Source organism: Vipera ursinii (assembly GCF_947247035.1).
Source record: "Vipera ursinii genome assembly, chromosome: 1".
In the NCBI taxonomy this organism is placed as follows: domain Eukaryota; kingdom Metazoa; phylum Chordata; class Lepidosauria; order Squamata; family Viperidae; genus Vipera; species Vipera ursinii.
The window spans coordinates 112,866-136,674 of record NC_139512.1 but is presented as its reverse complement, the minus strand read 5'-3'; the positions used below and the strand labels follow the sequence as shown (position 1 = coordinate 136,674).

At 42.5% G+C, this 23,809-nt stretch overlaps 2 protein-coding genes across 2 annotated transcripts; both read right to left on the bottom strand.

Annotated features, from left to right (window-relative positions):
• Positions 1-2,427: 2,427 nt before the first annotated feature.
• On the bottom strand, positions 2,428-10,979 carry FAM32A (family with sequence similarity 32 member A). Its single transcript, XM_083376836.1, has 4 exons — positions 10,750-10,979; positions 9,734-9,878; positions 9,560-9,613; positions 2,428-3,817 (listed from the first exon to the last, which is right to left on the bottom strand). Exons 1-4 carry the CDS (start codon positions 10,824-10,826, stop codon positions 3,749-3,751), a joined length of 345 nt encoding a protein of 114 aa, XP_083232962.1. The 5' UTR covers positions 10,827-10,979; the 3' UTR covers positions 2,428-3,748.
• Positions 10,980-14,309: 3,330 nt separating this feature from the next.
• On the bottom strand, positions 14,310-23,599 carry RAB8A (RAB8A, member RAS oncogene family). The gene is made up of 8 exons (XM_083376826.1): positions 23,449-23,599; positions 22,307-22,367; positions 20,899-20,959; positions 20,140-20,217; positions 18,719-18,808; positions 16,912-16,977; positions 15,762-15,812; positions 14,310-15,151 (listed from the first exon to the last, which is right to left on the bottom strand). Exons 1-8 carry the CDS (start codon positions 23,570-23,572, stop codon positions 15,059-15,061), a joined length of 624 nt encoding a protein of 207 aa, XP_083232952.1. The 5' UTR covers positions 23,573-23,599; the 3' UTR covers positions 14,310-15,058.
• Positions 23,600-23,809: the final 210 nt, after the last annotated feature.

Genomic DNA, 23,809 nt, shown 5'->3' with positions numbered 1-23,809 from the left:
TTCCTTGATGTGGCATTCTTAAATAAATAGAAAAATGACAGCTGATGATGAAAGCCGTGTTGATAAATGAGATAGAAGAGAAAAATGAGAGGAACGGTGTCTGGTGTGAGGTTTCAGCTCCTGAACAGAACAATAAGGGCAGCAGAAGAGCGTGAAATGGTGTGTTCGACAACCGGCTTTTGAGCTATATGGCTTCAGTGGCTAAAATTAGAAACTATTATTGAATCTGGAAAAGGCATATTTAAAATGTGTGGAGCTCCAGGTAGTAACTGGCAGAACTATTTTGCAGCAATTGGCATAATCTTTGCTTTGCAATAGCAGAACTATAGAGAATGTGTGAAAATACAGAAGACAACTGCAGATAATCCTCGACTTAAAACAACCGAGCACAAATTTTTTGTTACTAAACCAGACAACTAAGTGAATTTTGCCCTAGCTCAGGGGTAGGCAACCTTGGCTCTTTTATTTATTTATTTTATTTATTCGGTTTATATACCGCCCTATTCCCAAAGGACTCAGGGCAGTTTACAAGGCAAAATTTAAAAACAATCCAATATAAAATTAAAATAAAATAAAATTAAGTCTAGCCGCAAAAATTAAATCACAATTTAAAAACATTAAACCCCTCAGTCCAGACCAGATAGCTCAAAGAGCCAGGTTTTTAGGTCCCGGAGAAACCTTCGTTCTGAAGGTCGGGGGCAGTCCGGAGTTCCGTTGGCAGTTGATTCCATAGGGCAGGTGCGCCCACAGAGAACGCCCTCCCCCTGTGGATCGCCCGTCAGCAATCCTTGACCGGCGGTACCCTGAGGAGGCCCTCCCTGTGGGAGCGCACAGGACGATGGGAAATTGACGCTGGCAGCAGGTGTTCCCTTAGATAATCCGGGCCCATGCCATTTAGGGCTTTATAGGTCATCACCAGCACCTTGAATCTCACCCGGAGGGCAACCGGAAGCCAATGCAGCTCGTGGAGAAGAGGTGTTACATGGGAGTATCGGGAGACTCCCATCACAACTTGCGCGGCTGCATTCCGCACCAGCTGAAGCCTCCGAGTGGTCCTCAGGGGCAGCCCCATGTAGAGAGCATTGCAGTAGTCTAGCCGGGAGGTCACGAGCGCATGGGTGACTGTGCGTAGCGCATCTCGGTCCACATAGGGCCGTAACTGGCGCACCAGGCGAACCTGGGCAAAAGCCCCCCTGGCCACGGCTCCTATATGATCTTCCAAACTGAGCCGTGAATCCAGGAGGACACCCAAGTTGCGGGCCCTATCAACAGGGGGTAACACCTCACCCCCCATAGTTAACGATGGAAAAGATTGGTTAGTCTGAGATGCCGGTATGCACAGCCACTCAGTCTTGGCAGGATTGAGACGAAGCCTGTTTCTCCCCATCCAAACCCGGACCGCTTCCAGGCAACGGGACATCACGTCGAGGGCATCACTGGGTTGGTTCGGAGTGGAAAGAAAAAGCTGGGTATCATCAGCATACTGATGATACCCCACCCTGAAACCACGAATGAGCTCACCCAGCGGCTTCATATAGATGTTGAGCAAGAGGGACCGACCCCTGAGGAACTCCACAAACGAGAGGCCTCGAGGCAGACCTCTGCCCTCCCGTCAACACCGACTGCGAGCGGCCCAGGAGGTAGGAGAACCACCGCAAAACAGTGCCTCCCACTCCCAACCCCCTGAGACGTCGCAGTAAGATACCATGGTCGATGGTATCAAAAGCCGCTGAGAGGTCTAATAGGACTAGGACAGAGGAACAACCCCTATCCCGAGCCCGGCAGAGATCATTTTATGACTTGTGGACTTCAACTCCGGAATTCTGGGAGTTGAAGTCCACGAGTCATAAAAGAGCCAAGGTTGCCTACCCCTGCCCTAGCTGTTAAGTTAGTAACCCGGTTGTTAAATGAACCTGGGTTCCCCCATTGACTTTGCTTGTCAGGTTGCAAAAGGTGATCACATGACCCCAGGACACTGCAACCCTCGTAAATATAAACCAATTGCCAAGCATCTGAATTTTGATCATGTGACCATGGGGATGCTGCAACAGTTGTGTCACAAGTCACTTTTTTCAGTGCCATTATAACTGAACAGTCATTAAATGGTTGTACGTTGAAGACTACTGTATAATGAAAGAATGGTGTGCTTTGGGGCAATGCCCAAGTTTACAAGAGGTGCCTGGTAACTCAAACAGCAAAAAGACCGTTTCCGCTGCAATAACGATTCCGGGCCACTCCCAAGTTCAACCTTTTAGAACAGTGAACATCTAAAACAGCTTACATACCAAATTTCAATTAGAATATCTATTATTGCCTTTGTTTTAATTTGTCCTATCCATTACCTCACAGCAGATAATCAACAATCCAGGACCATCATCAAAGAATCAGATATGTGCAAGTGTGACCCATCTTGAATTAATGAAAGGATTAGACTTTAAGTAAAATGTACAAAATTAGAGCCTTCATCTCTTAGTACAAGATATTAAGTGGGGGGGGGACGGGGGACAAGGGAGTAGATAAGTCCTATTTGAAAGTCAGGCTGACAACTTTCAGATCCGCCCAAAGTTTTTTCCTACTGCATTATGATGCATGGTTTAAAACTGCACCACTTGGACACTGCTGAAGTGAGAATGCAACACACAAAGTAGGTGTGTCTTAGGAGAAGGAATGGATGCTTTAAAGTATTACAGGTATAACTTTCACATTTTTGCACCCCCTAAGTGGTGCACAACCCTAACATACTTATACACCTTATGCCAAGAAGAAAATCGTACATGAGATCAACAGATTTGAGTGTAAAATCAACTGAAGGAAGATAAAACGTTAAGAAGATTGTAACAGTTCACAAAAAACACAAAACCCAAAGTGGCATATACATTTGCTGAAATATAATCTGGGTTTACAGTACCTTTCATTTTTGTCCCTTTCTGGAGCTTAGGTCTAAAATTAAATATTGATGCTATAAAACCAAAATGATTATCCTGTCATCCTTGTACATGGAAGGAGGATTCAAATGGGTAAGAATTAAAACAATATTGCTGCTGGTTTTAGTCAACCCATTTAGTTTCAATATCACTTTTTTGCAGTGGTATTGAACTTCTTTATTTATAATGAAACTGATTCTAATTAGTTTTATTTAAACAATTTTTCATCATTATAAATAAATCAATTTGGAGAATACAGTGGTCCTTCCAATAGATGAAGCTGGGAGTCATTAGAATTGTTTTACAATTAATATTTCTTTGGAAATGATGAGATTGTATACCAAGAAGATGGTAGAGCCATTGAATTGGGGTGTTCAGAAATGATGGAAATATGCTGGATGCTTTGGCTGATGTAATTATTCCCTTTGCATTTACTTATACTTTTAAAATGCAGCAATCAAGTTAGAAAAGCGATACACAGAGTAATTCTCCCACCCCAAGCATTTAAATTGTTCTTCTTGAGCTGTTTTTCAGCAACAGTATTTGCATAAATCCTAAGCTTTGTATATGTCTGATCTTGTCTATAATTAGCCAAGGATTAATTTGTCCTTAAATGTGCAACAATAAAGCAGAAATAACTTAAACAGCTAACTGCCAGTTACTTGAAGTAATAGGTGCCATGTGTCTCTTGAAAAGCAAGTTTCATCAAGAAAAGGAAGTTACAGGAAAACAGCAATTCTGCCAAATGAGTTGTAGCTCAACCCGTCTGTCCTCACTTCAGAAACAAAGATTATATAAGGAGAAAATATTGATGAGAAAGATGCTCATTTGGTCCAGCTGACTTTGGGGATGTCATAATGCTCAGTCAGAGTATCCAAGTGCCTATTAAAATCCTAGGAAAGAAAAGAATATTAGTTGGGAGCAAGAACTCATTACTCTACAAATATACAGTACAAACATACAAAGATCTATTTGAATAAATTTCATCATCAGTACCTAAACTCCCTCTGATTTCAGTGAATCTAGCTTGTATGTATCCAATCTAAATTAATCCAAAATAAGAAACTTTAAGTATATTAGACACAATTTTTGTAACAGCCTAATCACAAGGAAACATATTTGGAAGTAAGGAGGAGCAAAGAGCTCAGAAAACAGTGTTGATGCTATGTGTAAACTGGCACTGGGAAAGATCCAACAGGCACCTAATGATGAGCATGTAATTACAGGAAGGAAGTTACATGTGTCACTGAAGGGATTGAGAATTGATATTTGCCCCAACTCTACTGAAGAACTTGTCTTTGTCTCCTCTTGCAAAATTAGGTAGGGCCTTTTTAAAATTATTTGGAAAGTGGTTAAAAACTGCACTTCTGCTGAGAGTTCAAGGAGGAAAAGGGGATACAGGTAGTTCTCGATTTAACAATCACAATTGGAACTGGAATTTCAGTTCCTAAGTGATATATCGTTAAACAGTCATCATGTGAACAGACCAAACTTAATTAACATTTTTATCATTGTTATTAAGCATTTATTATTTATTTATTTATTGATTGATTGATTGGACTTATATGCCGCCCTATCTCCTGAAGGACTCAGGGCGGCTAACAACAATAAAACACAATAATACAAATGTTAAAAAAGATTAAACTAACAAGCCCCAATGATAAAATATTTAAAATATTCTATTTAAAAATCCCTATCGTCAGTCCAGGTCAGCCTGATGGAAAAGAAGTGTTTTAAGGCCGTAACGAAAGGACCGGAGATCCGGGGCCATCCGGAACTCAAGGGGAAGTTGATTCCACAGGGCCGGCACTCCCACAGAGAAGGCCCTCCCGCTGGGGGTCGCCAGCCGACATTGTCTAGCCCAGTGGTCAGCAACCTGAAACAGTGAAAGAGCCACTCAGAACCGGTTCCCTCACAAAAGGAAAAATTGGGAGCCGCAAAAAAATGTGTGCGCATGCGCGTACATGCGCACATGTGCAGAACAGGGTTTGACTGAAGAGTGGAGCCAAGGCGAGATATGCACCTACCCTGCATATTTGAATTGATTGGTTGAACTTTTTTAGTCCCACTTGTTTTTTTGGACTGCACATGGCAGAAGACTGGGAGCCGCAGAAGATGGCTGAAAGAGCCGCATGTGGCTCCGGAGCCGCGGGTTGCAGACCTGTGGTCTAGCCGATGGCACCCTGAGGAGGCCCTCTCTGTGTGAGCGCACCGGGCAATGGGAGGTCGTTCCTGGCAGCAAACGTTCCTGCAAATATTCCGGGCCTAAGCCATGTAGGTCTTTATAGGTAAAAACTAGCACCTTAAATCTCACCCGGAGGACAACCGGTAACCAATGTAGCTCACGCAGGAGGGGTGTAATATGGGAATATCGGGATGCTCCCATCACAACCAGCGTGGCCACATTCTGCACCAGCTGGAGCCTCCGGGTGGTCTTCAAGGGCAGCCCCATGTAGAGAGCATTGCAGTAATCTATATGGGAGGTAACGAGTGCATGAGTGACTGTACGTAGAGCATCTCCGTCCAGATAGGGGTGCAACTGACGCACCAGGCGAACCTGGGCAAATGCCCCCCTGGCCACAACTCCTATATGATCTTCAAAACTGAGTCGTGTATCCAGGAGGACGCCTAAGTTGCGCGCCCTATCAACGGGAGGTAACACCTCTCGTCCCATAACCAAAGACGGAACCTCTTGGACTAAACGAGATGCCGGTACGTAGAGCCACTCAGTCTTAGCCAGGTTGAGCTGAAGCCTGTTCTTCCCCATCCAGATTTGTACCGCTTCCAGGCAACGGGACATCACGTCGAGGGCATCACTGGGTCGGTTCAGGATGGAGATGAAAAGCTGGGTATCATCAGCATATTGATGATACCTCACCCCGAAACCACGGATGATCTCACCCAGTGGCTTCATATAGATGTTGAATAGGAGGGGAGAGAGGACCGACCCCTGGGGCACCCCACAAGGGGCCTCGGGGTTGACCTCTGCCCTCCTGCCAACACCGTCTGCGAACGGCCCGAGAGTTAGAAGGAGAACCACCGTAAAACGGTGCCTCCCACTCCCAACCCCCCAAGACGTCGCAGCAAGATACCATGGTTGATGGTATCAAAAGCCGCTGAGAGATCTAATAGGACCAGGACAGAGGAATAACCCCTATCCTGGGCCCGCCAGAGATCATCCACCAGCACGACCAATGCTGTCTCTGTGCTGTACCCGGGCCTGAAACCAGATTGGTACAGATCCAGATACTCAGTTTCCTCCAGGACCAAAGGGAGCTGCCACGCCACCACGCTCTCAAGAACCTTCGCCAGAAAGCGAAGGTTGGAGACAGGACGAAAGTTATTTAAAATAGCTGGATCCAAGGCAGGTTTCGAGGAGGGGCCTCACCACCGCCTCCTTCAAGATGGCAGGGAAGCACCCCTCACTCAAGGAAGCATTAATAACTGCCAGGAGCCAGCCTTGTGTCACCTCCCGAGCTGCATAAACCAGACAGGAGGGGCACGGGTCCAACAAACACGTGGCGGCACTTAATCTTCCCATGATCCTGTCCACTTCATCCGGAGTCACAGGATCAAACTCCTCCCAAATATTATCGGCCAAACCCATCGCTTCCCCCTCGTCAGATACTGCCCAGTCAGAGTCCAGACCAGCCTGAATCTGAGCGATTTTATCCAGCAGATGCCGACGAAACTCCTCGGCCTGTCCCCGCAAGGGGTCCTGCCCCGTCCCCTGATTTAAAAGGGAACGGGTCACCCTAAACAGGGCAGCCGGGCGGTTATCTGCAGACGCAATGAGGGTGGCGGTGAGCACGCGTTGCCACCTCCATTGCCACAAGGTAAGATCTAGAAAAAGATCTTAACTGTGTTCGGTCAGATTCGGACCGACTGGACCTCCAAATGCTCTCTAGGCCCCTCCTCCGGCGCTTCATCTCCCGCAGGTCTACGGAAAACCAAGGGGCCAAGTGGGACCTGTGCCGGGTCAGAGGTCGTAAAGGCACAACACGGTCGAGAGCCTCCAAAGCAGCCCGTTGCCAGGCGTCAACTAAGGTCTCGACCAGGCTGTGGGAAAGGGAGGCAGGAATCAGTCCAAGCGCCGTCTGGAACCTATCCGGGTCCATCAGGCGCCTGGGGTGGAACCACCTGGTCGGTTCCACCTCCCAGCAACGGGAGGTGGCATAACGGAGGCCCAGCTGCAGGAGATAATGGTCTGTGCATGAAAGGGGTTGAGAGATTGGAGAAACCCCACCCAGACCATTAAGCCACTGCCCAGAGATAAAAATAAGGTCGGGCGTGTTTCCCCCCCTCATGAGTCGGACCCTGAATAATCTGGGTCAGGTCCATGGCCATCATGGAAGCCATGAACTCTCAGGCCACTCCTGATGCACCCCCCAGGGAGGGCAGGTTAAAATCCCCCAGAACCATAATCTGGGAAACTCAATTGCCAGCCCCGAGAGAGTGTCAAGCAGTCCGGGCAGGGCCGTTGCCACGCAGCTAGGAGAAAGATATGCAAGCAACAGGCCCAACTGACCCCCAGGGCCCCACCTCAGGAGGAGGGACTCACATCCGCCTATCTGAGGGGCAGTGGCCTCCTGCGGACAAAGGGCCTCCTTAATAACAACTGCCACCCCACCGCCCCTACCCTGGGCCCGAGGCTGGTGAAGCACACGGAAACCTGGTGGGCATAACTCAATCAAAGGGACTCCTCCCTCTGGACCCAACCAAGTTTCCGTAATGCATGCCAGGTCTGTGCCTTCCTCCTCGATCAGATTCCGGATGAGGGGAGCTTTATTCACCACAGACCTGGCATTTAAATAGACCAGCCTGAGCTCAGGTACCTGTCCTCCCCCACCCCCGGAAAAGCAGGATGAAACCAGAGGGTCGGAGCGTGCTACCACTCGAAGACAGCGGGGGCGCGATCCCAGATTTCGATATGGCCCTCTGTTCATCCGTCTGCCACCATTCCCAATCACCGTGGGGATCACTGTCCAGACCCCATCCCTTCGGGCCCCAAGACCCCCCATCCCAGCCCCCCCATCGCCGCGACCGTCTACCAACCTGGACTGAGGAAGGTCCGGCAAAATCCCCCCATCTTTCTGCCGGGCCTTATGTTCCCTCCCCCCTCCCTAACCCATTAAAAAGTTTAAAAAGAAAACCCCTAACTGGCTTCCCCAATTGACTGTTCCCCAATTGATCCGTGACTGCAACACATTGCAACTGTTGTAAATGTGAGCCGGTTGCCAAATGCCTGAATTGTGATCATGTGACTGCTGGGTGGTGTCATAGCTTTATCTTTGAGGATGGGTCATAAATTACTTACCCAGGCTATCATAACTTTGAACCACTGTTAAAAGGTTGTAAGTTGAGGACTCCCTGTACAATGGGGCAGTTGTATCTCATGCCACTTTTTATTTGTATGATTTTTATTGCTTGTTTTGAATTGTTTTAATGATTGTGGATTTGGATTATGAAACTATGATTACTTTGTTTGGAGTCGCATACAAAATTTAGTAAATAAATACATTTCAAAAGGAATAGATCAGATGAAATGGACGGAGGAGCAATGGTATTAAATGAAAGTGCACATCTGTTTAGAGATTCAGCTATCTGAGCACAAGGCTCCAGACAAGGACACTGAGTAAAAAGACAAGGAAAAGTATAGTAATATATTCTATGGGAGGGTGCTATAGACAACAGAAAATTTAAAGGCCTTCGTTGACCAGCTTAGAAAACTTTCAGGGAAGAAATACATGGGAGATTCAACTGTCCACACTCCATATAATTAAAACTGCAGAGTACCCAAGATTATTCAGTAGTTTTCTGATTTTCATTTTCCAGGAGGTTGAAAACAAAGGGATTAGCCTTCCTAGATCTGATTCTAACTGGAAGGGTGAAGATAGCTGAAGATATGCATTCTTCAAAAATCTGACAAACCTTTATAGGGTGGGATAGATAGATGATGGGTTTAAATTATTTCATTTTAAAACAGACATTAATTGGACATCAGTTCCTAACAGTAAAAGCTGTTCAGTATACTGTACCCCACCCAGAGCAACTCTCTGAGGGAGATGGGTGGTTAAAAAATATAAATATAAAAAAGATCATTATCATTATTTTATATATTTATATATTTATCTTTTATATAAAATATTATCTATCTATCTATCTATCTATCTATCTATCTATCTATCTATCTATCTATCGATACAGATGACCTAAGATGGATTCTCTTTATTAGAGATGTTTTAAAAAATAAGTCATTTTTTAGGAATGCTGTAGTAGTACAATCCTGAATGGAGTGGATAATCTCAAAGGTCTTTCTTATTCTGTGTTTTCTCTAATGACCAAGAAAGAAATGCCTGCCAGAGAAATCACTTATAGAAGGATATGAGGGGAGATTGAGGGGGAAAATCGATTAACCTTCTTTTGCAAATAGCTTAGGTTTAATAGCAGTATATGGTATAAGAGATAACATTTTATGTCTTCATCTACCCAAATAGGAATGTTTTCATCCATATTTTCCCCTCCTTAGAGGCATCTTAGGTTGGGTAATATAGAATGCTAACCCATAACATAGTTTATTTTTATGCAGGAACATGTAGCTCAAAAAGCAAGAGCTTCAAAAAGCAAGAGCTTACCTCTACTCTCTGCTTGTGGGTTTTGGATGCTTTTTTCAAGATTCGTTCTATTTGCTACAGAATAAAAAGAGAGCACCGGTTATTGTTATTCTGCCAAGGATCATTTTTGCAGTTGATGAGTTTCCGCTTCACCCAAACTCTCTTTAGTGGCCCTTTTCCTCTTAAGACACTCACCCGCTTTTCCTGCGTTTTTTCATAGGCCAGCTGTGCTGGAGTACGTTTGTCCAACGCCCGTTTCTTTTCCTCTTCTTCCTCCTGCTTCTTGCTGCTCACAATCTGGTCTACAATCTTGCTTCTTTCTTTATCTTTCTTCTTCTTTCTAAAAAAAAGAACATTGAGATAAAGCCCATTGTAAGTAAAATTCTTTCATAAAACACGATAGGAAAAATAAAACAACTTTCTACATCTTCACCCGTACTCTGCTTAGTTTTTATCTGGATTTTCTTGTTAGAGAAAAGGGCAAACTGGAACATGGCCCAAAGAATCAAGCCTGGGGATAGGGTCTTTAGAGTAGAGATCAGGATTTTAAAACAATTATGAATCACATCTCCACTTCTTAATTTTGGTGAGTGGAATTAAGCATTGTCAATTTATAAACTCCACCAACTTTTCAAATGCGTGGCCTCTTTGCCCTTTTAACGTGTGGGTGACTACACAAAAGACCCAAGTCTTTCCAACAGTGGGCCTTTTCTTTTGAGACAGACTCGCCTTGCTTTCCCAGAGCTTTTACAACAGCAACAGCCAAGTTAATCACTCCTCCCTCTCTTCTTGTGGTCGTCGGGCCTCTTTTGTTTTCTTACTGACGACCAAAGCTAGAAATTAAGATTTTTATTATTTCTTTTTTTGGCTATCGGTAAAAGAAGCCTCGCCTCCCCTCTCCAAAAGAATGGGCTGAGTGTAGGACTATTAACCTGGGAAAGATTGAGGGCAAGAGAAGAAAGGGACGACAAGAGAATGAGGTGGCTGGATGGAGTCACTGAAGCGGTAGGCGGGAGCCTAAAATGGACTCCAGAAGATGGTGAGAGGACAGGAAGGCCTGGAGGAACGTCGTCCGTGGGGTCGCGATGGGTCGGACACGACTTCGCAGCTAACAACAAGGACTATTAAAAACAAGATGGAGACGGAACAAAAGCAGCGTCTCCGCGGCCGCCTCTCTTTATCAAATTTCTGCCTCGGGAGGCTCCCCTCACCGTTTCCCCGCAGACCCGCCAAAGGTGTCTCCCTTCAGACGCAGAGGGCCTCGCTGGACAGGTTCGTACTCCGACATATCCCCCGTTTCTTTCAGCACATCAACGCTCCCCCCTCCTTCTCTCTCAGGGGCTCTGAGGACAAGTCTACGAAAGTAGTTCCGGGTCAAACGAACCAAACAAGAAGAAACCTCGGAATGAGTAAGCGGACGGATCCCTAAAATAGAGGAACGGCAGTTGGTGGTGTTGGTTTGGTTTTTTTTTTTACCCATAGAGAGTTAAAGGCTAGAGCGGTTCCAGGAACGAATTACTTGTAGATTCGTAGAAGGTTGTGCTATTTGGAATGTTAACGGAAGCAAAAAAGAAACGTGGTCGGAGCTGCGAGCAAGCCAGAGGGGGTGTCTTACCTGAAATACACACAGTTAGGGAGCTCCAGCTTCGGAAGTGGACTACACTGCAGGGTTGTCATCAGACGCTTGCACTCACGTCCCTTCTGTCATTGCAGGGCACATTGCAGCTCATTTGGTTTTTCCTCAAAGGGTTCTCTCATGGCATTCTCATCCTTGGCTGGTGAGGAAAATTAGACTGATAGAGAGTGACAGGCTCAAAGTCACTTTGGTGAACTTTTTAGCTAAGTGCGGACCTGAATTTGGTCTCCAAATGAAACACTGGAACTGCAATCATGAATGTAAACTCCACCGTTGGTTGCTATTTTCTTTGAAAGAAATGCAAGGTCCAGTAAGAAGCACCATTGCTGGGACCTGGTGTAGCTTGTACTTCTTGCTGACAGATATTTGGTCTTCGGTCTTGATCAAGCATTTGTGTTGAATGCTTCCGGAGACCTGAATCTCCTTGTGTTCGGGGAAACAAGACTAAATTAGCAAATGTGCTGCAGGATAGACAGACCTAGCAAATGGAAGGGGAAAGTATAATCTTGGTAACTGAACTGCCTGCTGGACTGAGAGAACTGAGAAAAAAAAAGTATAAAGAGATAAAAGAAAAAGATATTATTTTGCATTAAGATTTTTGAGATGGTAACGTGATTTACAATTTGAGGTGTATGGATTTTTAGTTTTAGTTTCCCAAAAGCAGAGATTAAAAATTTACATTTCCAAGTCCTTTTGAGATAAATTTAAATCCAACTTTTGGTATCAACTTTGGTGGAGATGGGAAGGATCTCTAGGTGTGTACAGTATGTGCTTGCTCTGTCAAAGATTTTAGACAATATTTATTTTTTATTTTTATTTTAATTCCATTTATATCCCGCCCTTCTCCGAAGACTCAGGGCGGCTTACAAGCTTAGCAGTAGCCTTCATTCTATGTATATGCCTGCTTATTAGGGCTTTCACACACACCCCAAGCGGCATTATTACAAAGTCAGCTTATTGCCCCCAACAATCTGGGTCCTCATTTTACCTACCTCGGAAGGATAGAAGGCTGAGTCAACCTTGAGCCTGGTGGGATACGAACCTGCACTAATTGCAGGCAGCTGGTGTTACTTAAGGAGGCATTAGCCCACTGCTCCACCAAAGCTGAATCTTTGCTTGTAACCTTTGTCTTTTGTTATTATAAGGCAATAGATGGAAATCCTTTCTTTCATCCTATTTTTTGTTTAGGTTGGGCAGCAGAGTGAAGGTTTCAAGTTGACTTGACTCCCCAGCCTGTAACATCTAGACGCTGGGTTCTTGAAGGGGCAGTATCAGCCAATGCAGGTATGATGAATATGTGAGGAGGCTAGTCATATTGTACGTGGTTGTGTCTATTTTGGCTGTATCCTATATTCACGTTATATGGAATGTAGTGAACTGTTTCATTTGACTGAGCTGCTTCAGTTTTGTGACTTAAGCTTGTTTGGCAATTCTAGCAGGGAAGTGCAGCTATCATATACCCTTGACTAAAGATTGGTACACTCCTTCTATCTGAGATGGTTATCCTCTTCCATTAAATGCAGTTTTGGGAAGGATGCACATGGAGTGATGAAGGAGGAAGGCAACACCCACCTAGTTAGCCAGATCAGCCGATCAACCCTGGCAAATCAGTGGGGTGACACATGTTGTAGCCAGATCACCCTCATGTCCATTTGTGACTCCCTTTAGTGGAAAGATTGTGGTGCTGGTGAGACAAGTACTTCATGACTTGGTTCTCAAACTACATATAACTAAGTCAGTTAAAAGCCTAATAGTATATTGGTGGCTAAGTATTGTGTATGTGTGTGTGTCTGTAGGGACGTGGTGGCTCAGTGGGTTAGGACGTTGCGCTTTTGTTGATCAGAAGGTCGGCAGTTTGGCGGGTTGAATCCCGAGTGCTGCATAACAGAGTGAGCACTTGTTACTCGTCCCAGCTTCTGCCAACCTAGCCGTTCGAAAGCACATAAAAATTCAAGTAGAAAAATAGGGACCACTACAGTGGGAAGGTAACAGTGTTCCGTGCGCCTTTGGTGTCTAATCATGCCGGCCACATGACCACGGAGATGTCCTCGGACAAGCACTGGCTCTTCGGCTTCAAAACGGAGATGAGCACCGGCCCCTAGAGTTGGAAACGACTAGCACGCATGTGCGGGGGAACCTTTACCTTATATATATAAAGGTAAAGGTTCCCCCACACATGCGTGCTATACACACACACACACACACACACACACACATATATGTATATATATGCATGTATGTATATGTATGTGTGTGTGTGTGTATACACACACACACATTAAAATGGAGCACAGAATAATTTGATATGTTCTAAAACTGGTGTGAAAACTTCTCTTAATCAGAACACAACCAGAATATTATTTATGACTGCAACTAGAAATACTCGTAGGTAATGGAAATATATCATTTTATTTGATATTTTTTAATCAGAAGTATTGGGAGATAATACTAATTCTTGAATATAATTCATATCTTCTCCTTCGTAGAAGGAAATGGATTCACTCCTGGCTGTACCTCTCCAAAAAAAGACCTGATCTTTGGACCAGCTTTCCCCACATTTGGGCATTGTCAGAGATCAGGATGCTATTTTCTTAGATAACTTGCTATTCGTTTAAAGGATGGGTTCAAAAGGGTCTGGAAATCTATTCCAGTAATCTGGAAGGGAGTACAATTTCATTAAGTAACTTCAATATCCCCTGCTTTGGTACTGCCACATAGAGTTTCATGGAGAAAAAGCATAGGAAAGCAGCTCTGGCCAGATAAAATAGTTTTAGTCATGGAGCCAAAATAGCCTTTTAATAATCAAAGTCTTGTAAACAGGCTCCAACATATAAGTGAGTCTCCCAGAGATACAGAAGTTATACTGGAATCCTGAATACTCTGGAGAAAAGTTACAAGATCCGGTTTTTATTGTGGCAATATATGTGCAATAAGCCGCCCTGAGTCTTCGGAGAAGGGCGGGATATAAATGTAATAAAAATAAAAATAAATATGTGCACAGGGTCAATATTAAGTTTGAACTTGTGCCTGGGAATTTCAGAAAATCTCACAGAAAAAGCTTTCTCAAAGGAGAAAACAGCTACTGTATTTGTAAGTCAGACAAGTGTCTAATGCCAAGAAGAATTGCAAGATTAGCATAGACAGGCCAAGGTGCAGTAAGCAAAGTGAACTGGTGTTGTCTAACCTGCTGGGAACATTTATATGATCACAAGGACTTGAAGCTCACAGCTATCCACTCCAAAACAAACATTTGTCTAATCAGTCAAATAATACGCTCTCTGAATCAATCTCAATCTCCTATACTGTGAAGGAAGTACAGGAGGAATTTGACTTGTATATGTAAGAATACATGCAGATTTCTCTAAAAAAATAATTTATTTTTATTTTGAGACATTGTGCAATTTCTAACATGGGAGTGTCTAGAATGAATGCCAAGAACAGACTAATTTATTTTTCCTGACTCCAAGAGGGAGGGTGAGTAATCCACTACAAATGTCAGTGCTTCATTCTGTCTTACAGGCTACACCCTATACTCCTTCATAGATTGGAAAGGCAGAGGAAAATCATTTAGAATTATGCTGATCATTACTTTTTCTACTAGCCATGATACAGTTAACAAACCACATCTCCCAAGAAAAAAAGAAAAGCCTGTTTCAAAATGTCCGGTATCTGATTTCTTGATCTACATGCCCCACATTTGTCAGGTGGAGCAGTGATGGAGTTAACGCTTCTTTATCACAGAAGGGACGATTATGAAAAGGAGCCACTTTGTCCCATTGCATTAGACTAGTGTAGGATCAGATCCAGAGAGGAAAAAAGGCCGTGCAAATGGGCAAGTCCAGAAATATTGAAGAGCACCTCATGTTAAGGCCATACAGTACCCCTCACAGAAGGGCACATCGGAAAAAACTGCTTTTCTTTGGCTGGTCTGGGCTGATCTTCATTCCTGGGCTATTGCCCTGAGGGCTATTGCCTTCCTAGAAAGGTAAAGAATGGTGAGATTCAGTTACTAGGAAATTTAAAAGTCATTCTTAAACTTAAAACCCTCTAGCTGCAGAATAGAGTGGAAGCTCTATTATACTATTGTTATACCAGTTATGCCAGCAGAACTAGCCAAAACCGATGAAGTAATGCTGAAATACTGTTGGAACATGTAAGTAATATTAGGTTGCCAGCAATGCTATGCAACAGAATATCCAGAGCAGCAAAATTATGTATGGCATATAGGATAATTATATACAGTAATTATGAAATCAGTTGAATAAAGAAAAGTGAAAGACGCACTGTTTCTGTACCCACTTTGGAATTTTAGACACAGAACTCCAATTATGAGCTCTTGTTTTATATGATCACTATGTACTTTCTGATAATAAAGTTTTTCCCCAGAATTAGTAGTAATAATAAAATTGGAAGGTACCTTGAAGGTCATCTAGTGCCCTAATCTAAACAAAACGAACACTTGAGAGTGATGTGTGAACCCAGTCAATGAGTCAAACAATCAGGGAATCTTCACACTCGTGAAAGAGAATATTTGTCACAGTTCGGAGACTTTCCCCAAGGGAATTCTATTATAGTGAAGGTGCTTACCAGTTTCTTGTCAATTTTTGCTTTGATGTCTCTGGCAAGTGTGAAAAATGCCTAAAATGAAAACAAGAAATAGAAAAGTGCAGGACTGAAAAAATGCTTCACTGCTACAAGCTGCATTCCAGGTTGCTTTTGAACTGTTTTCTTTATATAAAGAACACCAAAATTAAACGCAAATTATTCAAAATGAGGAAGGACACAGAAAACATTTGGCCATTCATTCATACATCAATAGTTAGCAGAATATGGCCATAAACAATTGGGATGTGTGGCAGCTACAACTGCCAGAATTCCTAACTGGCATAATAAACGCCCATTATACAGTCTCCTACACGGACAGGATTAGCTATATTCTGTTTTTGTTATGAGGCCAAAGAATGTGCAGTAAGATTACTAGATGTTTGAGATTAAAATTATAGAACGCTTAAATGGGGTCAATCAATAGCCTTGGTGGAGCAGTGGGCTAATGCCTCCTTAAGTAACACCAGCTGCCTGCAATTAGTGCAGGTTCGCATCCCACCAGGCTCAAGGTTGACTCAGCCTTCCATCCTTCCCAGGTAGGTAAAATGAGGACCGAGATTGTTGGGGGCAATTAAGCTGACTTTGTAATAATGCCGCTTGAGATGGGGCCGAAAGCCCTAATAAGCAGGCATATACATAGAATGAAGGCTATTGCTAAGCACATTGATTTGTGCTTTAAATTGTAAGCCGCCCTGAGTCTTCGGAGAAGGGCGGGATATAAATGGGATTAAAATAAAAATAAAATAAAATAAAAAATAGACTTTGCAAAAGGCTAGTGTGGTGAACAAGAAGGACAATCTAATGTTCAAAAAGTAAAACTGTTTCAGGTTATGCACTTGGCATTTGAGTGGTTGATGGTTATGCTCTGGAAACTTAGTATGGCCATGGTTAAAGAGGTCAGTGAGTTTTAAAAAATAATACCAAATTAAATATAATTGATGCAATTATTCCAAATGATTCCCCTCTTTCTATATTAATGTGATAGTTTGACACCAACCATTGGAAGCCTCTAAGACCCTTTTTAGCACTGGAATCCAAATCAGAGCCAGAATCACATTTGGGATATCACACTAGATCAACCGTTTGCTATTGGGACAACAGTGGTTTTACAAGATGAAGAGTCAATACTTACATTGTCTATATTAATGTTTGCCTTTGCACTGGTCTCCATGAATTTAATTCCAAAGCTAATAGCCAGCTGAAGAAACAGAGGCCTCAGATTAATTGAAACAGAATTTTAGCATGAAAGCATTGTTACCCAAAAACAAAACATTCTAATATGATAGGAATACAAAGGCTATACAAACAATCTGATGTCGGCATATTAGCTGCCGTCCAACAGATGGGTTTCTGGTTTTTTAATTATTTAAAACTGCCTTTCACAAGAGCTAGAAACTGCTTCCCTATTTGTAGCAATAAATACATTTCTAACAACATACAAAGACCAAAGGCCTTTCAGGGCTCAAAGGTTAAGAAAAACAGTCATCCACGTTGGGCCAACTGCACTAACGTAATGTTCTTTTCTGCCTTACAACATGCCCTATTCGGTTAAATGCTCAAAAGTACTCCAATTAGTACACCCTTAAGTCATGTTCAGTTCAATGTCCAGACTAAGAACAAAGGGTATCAGAGAGAGGAGCTTTCTCTTTTCACTTTGTGTCGCAGAACAAAGATAGATTAGGATTTTTAACTCAAGCAAATGATATGAAATTTCTTAAGTTTTTTGGAGCCTGCTGTAGTCTTCACAAGGGCTGATGATTTATATATGATTAAAAATGAATTGTATTTGAGTTTTTATTGCCAGCATGGCTGTTCTAATATTTTGTTGTTTTCTGTTAGCCTAAAATAACTTCAGAGTAAATACCAAACCTCCTGAATGATATTGTCTATTCTTCCACCTTAACCATTTGTTTAGTGACCATGCAGTTACAAAGTGACTTATGACCATTTTTCACAATTAAGACCGTTGCAACATCCCCATGATCACATATTCAGATGCTTGGCAACTGGCATGTATTTATGATAATTGCAGTGTCCTGAGGCATGCAATCACCTTTTGTGACCTTCTGACAAGCAGTCAATGGGAAAGTCGAATTCACTTAACAACCGTGTTAAGTGCCCTTGAGGTCCACCCGGAGACTCCAACTGGTGCAGAATGCAGCCGCGTGAGTTGTCTTGGGAGTTTCCCGATACTCCCATGTTACACCTTTGCTCCGCGAGCTGCATTGGCTACCGGTTGCTCTCCGGATGAGGTTCAAGGTGTTAGTTATGACTTACAAAGCCCTTCATGGCATGGGTCCGGATTACCTACAGCAACACCTGCGGCCGGCGTCAACTTCCCTCCGTCCAGTGCGCTCCCACAGAGAGGGCCTCCTCAGGGTGCCGCCGATCAAAGAATGCCGATTGGTGACCCCCAGGGGGAGAGCGTTCTCTGTGGGCGCGCCAGACCTTTGGAACCGCTTACCGGTTGAGCTCCGGATGGCCCCCGACCTTTGCTCCTTCCAGCGCGATCTCAAAACATTCTTTTTCGAACAAGCTGGCCTGGTCTGACGGGATGGGGTTGGGTTTTTAAAATTAGTTTTAACTTTAATATGTATTGATTTTATGGGCATGTTGTTTAATGGCTTTTTAATTTTTGTATTCGATTTTTATTGTGTATTGCCCTGTTCACCGCCCTGAGTCCTTCGGGAGAAGGGCGGTATAGAAATTAAATTATTGTTATTATTATTATTATTACTAACTCAACAACTGCTGTGATTCATTTAACTGTAAAAACAGAGGTTGCAAAATGGGGCAAAATTCACTGAACAACTGTCTTGCAATGGAAATTTTGGGATCAACTGTGGTTGTAAGTTAAGGGTTACCTGTACAGAGCTGGGTAATTATCTATTGCTTTTTATGTGATCCTCTGAATTTCTAGATCCTAGGATCAACCTTACCTTTTCACCTTGCTCTCGGGAAACCTGCCGCTTGTGGGTAATGTCACACTTATTTCCAAGGATCATTTTTTCTACATCTGGAGATGCATGCTAAGAGAAAGAAAATACAACTAGTTTATGATACTATCACAACATAATTGGCATTTATGTATTATTCCTCCCTTGATGCTTAAGGAAAAATTGCTAATGTAGAAAACTTGTCATCAAATTTTATATAATCCTAAAGTTATAACTGATTTTAAAGGCTAACTACTTCATGTACTCATTTTATCCATGCCACCAATTTACAAAAGAAATCTAGTTATAGGGAATGTTGTCACTATCAGACCTAGATTTCTCACAGAATGTGGTGCTGTGCTAAATAAGAATGGAATTTTATTTAGACTGCAAAATATTAATAATGTTCCACAGTGCAATTTTCTGCAGCAATCAAACAGACATCATTAGGTTGAACATTTAGGAAGAAATAGGAAGCTGCCCTATGGAAAGAAAGATTGTATGTCCATCTAGCTTTCAACAACCTTGCGATATTCAGATATCTTAGAATCACATCTCCAAAATTCCAAACCAACTACTGGTTCTAGGGGTTAAGTTTTAGACTTCGTAATCTCAAGACCTTTGAAAGTCATCAGGTCACCAAAATCTATTTAGGAGGATTGTCTACCCAGAGCAATGACTAGCTCTTGAGGGTCTTAGAAAGACACAGACTTTTCCCATTAGCTTTAATCAATCCTCTTATCTGTCAGTGAAAGAAGTAGAGCCTTGAACAATATGCTGTCAAGCATAAACTTTACTTCTTATGTGTTAGTATCTCCCAAATATCAGGAGACAAATACAGGGTTTTCCTCCTACTGTCAATGCTGCAAACATTGGACGTTTTTGCCTTGACAATATAAAAGGCAGCCTTTCCCTTTAAACTGTTTTGCTTTTGAAAAATGAAGCTGGGTGGGGGAGGGAGAATTGATGTCATGGTTCCGACTAATGAGACAGATCAAAGAATATTCAGGCATTTTATTCTAAAAAGTCTATAATAATGAGAACAAAGCATTGGCACTCATGGATGGATGCCAGAATCTGAATTCTCCCCTGAACACATGTATCAAACACAATTCCCTCCCTTAATTTAAATGTCATAAATCACATTCTCCGATTAGTTTAACATGCAAAGCTTCTCTTCCCTTCTGTTTCATGCCATTCTTTATCTTATTAAAAAAAACATCCGGGTAGCATTCTCCTCCCCACCCAGCTTCATTTTTCAAAAGCAAAACACTTTAAAGGGAAAGGCTGGCTCTTATATTGTCAAGGCAAAAACGTCCAATGTTTGCAGCGTTGACACCTACACTTTGACCTGTGAGAAATAATCCAGATCTGACACTTAAAAAAAACAACAGGTTTTATACATTTTAATAGAGAAAACATACCTCTTCAATGTTTCTGACCCAGTTCTGAATATTTTCAAAAGATTTCTCATTGGTAATATCATACACTAGCATGATGCCCTAAAGAATGAGACAGAAAAGTAGCCTGTTGCTTCTTTAATTTTTTAGGATCTTGACAATGTAAATGTAAACAAGATAACTGATATAACTTAGCTGATACCATTGAGAAAGGTTTTCCAAGGAACAGTTTGGTGGAAAAAAGCAGGAGACTGATCTGACTAGTGACGATGGGGGAGGGAGGGTAGGCAGATGAGAATTGTGTGGAAAGCATTCAAAACTCTGAGACTTAAATCTGATGTAAAAGAGAATAGGTAATCAGTGTTGAAACATAAAAAAGGAAAGAAATGACAGTCTGGTAAGGAAAGAAAGTTAAACACTAAACATTTAGAAAAGATGGAAGAAAAGCATTAAGCAACAAAAAACAGCAAGCTTATATATAAAAGCTTGACTACAGCCAAATTCTTACTGAAGGAACATCTTAACACAGTGGTTCTCAACCTGTGATCTGCAGACACCTGGGGGGCCCGTGATGTCATCACAGGAAGTCCTCTAATCCTTGAAGAAATATTATCATTTAAATCTTGAGTTACATTTTAGGGGTCCATGGCCATGGTCTGTGGCCACAAAAGGTATTTGTGGTGAAGGAAAGGTTGAGAACCACTATCTTAATAGATTGGAAAAGCCTTTTAGGGACCCTATCTAATGTTAACGCTCACCAGTACTTTAGAGAATTGAATTTACCATTGCTCCTCTATAATAAGCAGTTGTAATTGTCCGGAACCGTTCTTGCCCAGCTGTGTCCCTAGAAGAATAAGACAAAATTTTGTTTCAAGGGACTTTATAAATAATACTACTTTTACATTACACCACTATTTAATAAATCTTTAATAGCAATAGCACTTAAACTTATATACCACGTCAGTGCTTTACAGCCCTCTCTAAGCGGTTTACAGAGTCAGCATATTGCCCCCAACAATCTGGATCCTCATTTTACTGACCTGGGAAGGATGGAAGGCTGAGTCAACCTTAATGTCAGAAAGTAGAAGAGAGATTTCTGCTCTATCTTTATCAGAGCTTATCATTCAGCTCCAGTGTTCTTAAGATGAAGGGCAAGGTGGAAAAGGGATAGTGTTTGGTCCATTGGATTTTCTGCTTACTTATGATCCCTGTACTATGCAGACCTCTCCACCATAGAAGTGGTATAAGTACAAGGGAACCAGTAAATTAATGGGAAATAGGGCCTCCAGGAATACCACACAAGTAGACTTACATACAAATAATGTACAATCTTACATTTCTTTAGTGGCTGTTCAAAATTGTGACAATACTAGAAAAGTTACTTATGACTGTTCTTTGCACTTATGACTATTGCAGTGTCCTGAAGTCATACGATCAAAATTTGGATGCTTGGCAACTGGCATGTATTTCCAACTGTTTCAGCATCAAAAGATCAGATGTTTGCCATTTGCAATCTTCCCAGCTAGCTTCTGACAACCAAAGGCAAGTGGGAGAAGCTGGATTCACTTATCAACCATGTAACAACCATGGTAATTTGTTTAACAACCATGGCATAAAGGTCATAAATTCAGGCATGACTCACTTAACACCTGGCTTGCTTAGCAATGCAAATTCTGCTCCCAATTGTGGTTGTTAAGTCAAGGACTACCTGTTATGTAAAACAGCTGATTGGCTCATCCAGGACTCCTTTTGACTATTCAGTTTTGTCTAGATCCATGGTCTTAACAGAAAGTATACAGTAAAATGTTTGTAATATGAGTATTTGATGATAAAGATGAGACAACTATGAAACAATGTCTAGCCAAAAACAACAATCAGAAGGCAAATGGATCAGATTGCTTCAATTCTATGAGGTACCTACTATTTTAATTTGCCTTTCACTTTTTCTTGGCATGTTCAATTCAGTCTACTGCTATTTCTTTTTTTACTTTTTAATAATATATATTGAGCTTATATGAAATCAAAGATATTATATGTAAAAATAATGGCTAAAATTTGGCATTTGGTTTGAAGCACTTTTCCCCAATACTGGTGCTCTTCAACTGTGTTGTTAGGCTCACATTTATAAGCTGAGGATGACTATATTAGATTTTCATACAACATAATTGGTAGCCTCTGACAGGTCCCCTACCATATTTGCAGCTTAATTTTCTTGCCATCGAGTTCAATTGTCCTGATTTTGAAATCAATACCTACAAAAGAAGATTTAGAAATATATTGACATTTGTTACTTTTTAAGGAATCAAAGTATCCTATTGTTCTTTTTTTTACAGATGAGGATGATGGACAATGCAGTTTCTTTGGATTTTTAGTTATTCATATACCTTTGTATATATTACCCTTTCTCAGAATGACTCATTCACCCACTTGTCCACAAAATAACCATAGAAAATTAAGAGAAAAACTGGTGTAGTAGATCACCATCTCATCTGCAAAAAATTAAAAACAGGAGCTCCAGTATTGCTGCTTAATCAGTTAAGGGATGCTGCCAAGCCAACAAAAGTAGTACTACTTGACAGCCCTCACATAAATTTTCTTCAGTCATCTGATAAAGCCATAGCCTCATCTGACAGCAGCAAATTCCAGTTTAATTAACTATGTTGTCACCTATTCTGTGATAGGTTGGGATGAGAGATTGATTAGTAATGAAGATTTGAAAGCAGGCTTTCTCTGATCTAATCCAGCATTATATCTATCACAATCCCACTGCTATTTTGGTTTTTTGTTTTGTTTCGTTTTTCACTGCTATTCTTTTCTCTTTTCTTTTCCTTTCCTTCCTCTAAAACCAGCAAAGGTAGATTACAATTTTTCATTCATTTTCTGCCTGGAAAAATTGGCTTCAACTTTTATTAATAAGTCTTTTAAAAATAATTCACTATATTTTTGCTTCCTTCGCCAAATTACCAGGACCGGGGGGGGGGCTTTCTCCCATCTCAGCCACCCTCACAATCACCCTGAAATAGCCGAACTCGAACAATTTGGGCCGTTGCTGTGGGGACTTGAACCCGGATCACCCTGCTAGTTCATTCCACACGACCCGTTCCCTCCTTCATCTCCGCAACGTCTCAGAGGGGACGCTGCTTCTCGCCGCTCCCACGGCCGAACAGCGGCCCGCTTCGCGCCCAGGCCCCATTCTGGAGCTACAGGAGAGGGGAGGGGGCGGTTTCCATAGTAACGCCAACCGGAAGGGGCTGAGGTCGCGAGAGACCAAGGAGTTGTCATAGCGACAGTGGCGGTAGGTGGGAATGCTCCCGTTGCCAGGCGTTGACGCACCGATTGTGGAGATGAAAGTGGCGTTGAAGGCGTCCTCGCTGAAGCGGAAGAGCGCGCACGTCTTGCCCACGCCGGAATCGCCGATCAGCAGCAGCTTGAAGAGGTAGTCGTAGGTCTTCGCCATGTTCTTCGACCCGGCGGCTCTATGGGGTTTGCTACCGGCCAGCAAAGCTGTCCATCTTCTTAACGGTGGAGTTTCATTGGTTACTGCGACTGAAATGTCATCAGGTGTCCTCCCTTCCTAGATTATAGCCGGAAAAATTGGACTGAAAATCCCATTGGTCAGTTGACGGTCTTGACGACAGGGGGGTCTGCCATTGGCTAATATGTCCTCACGGGCCGGCGGGCACTAGCATTGGCT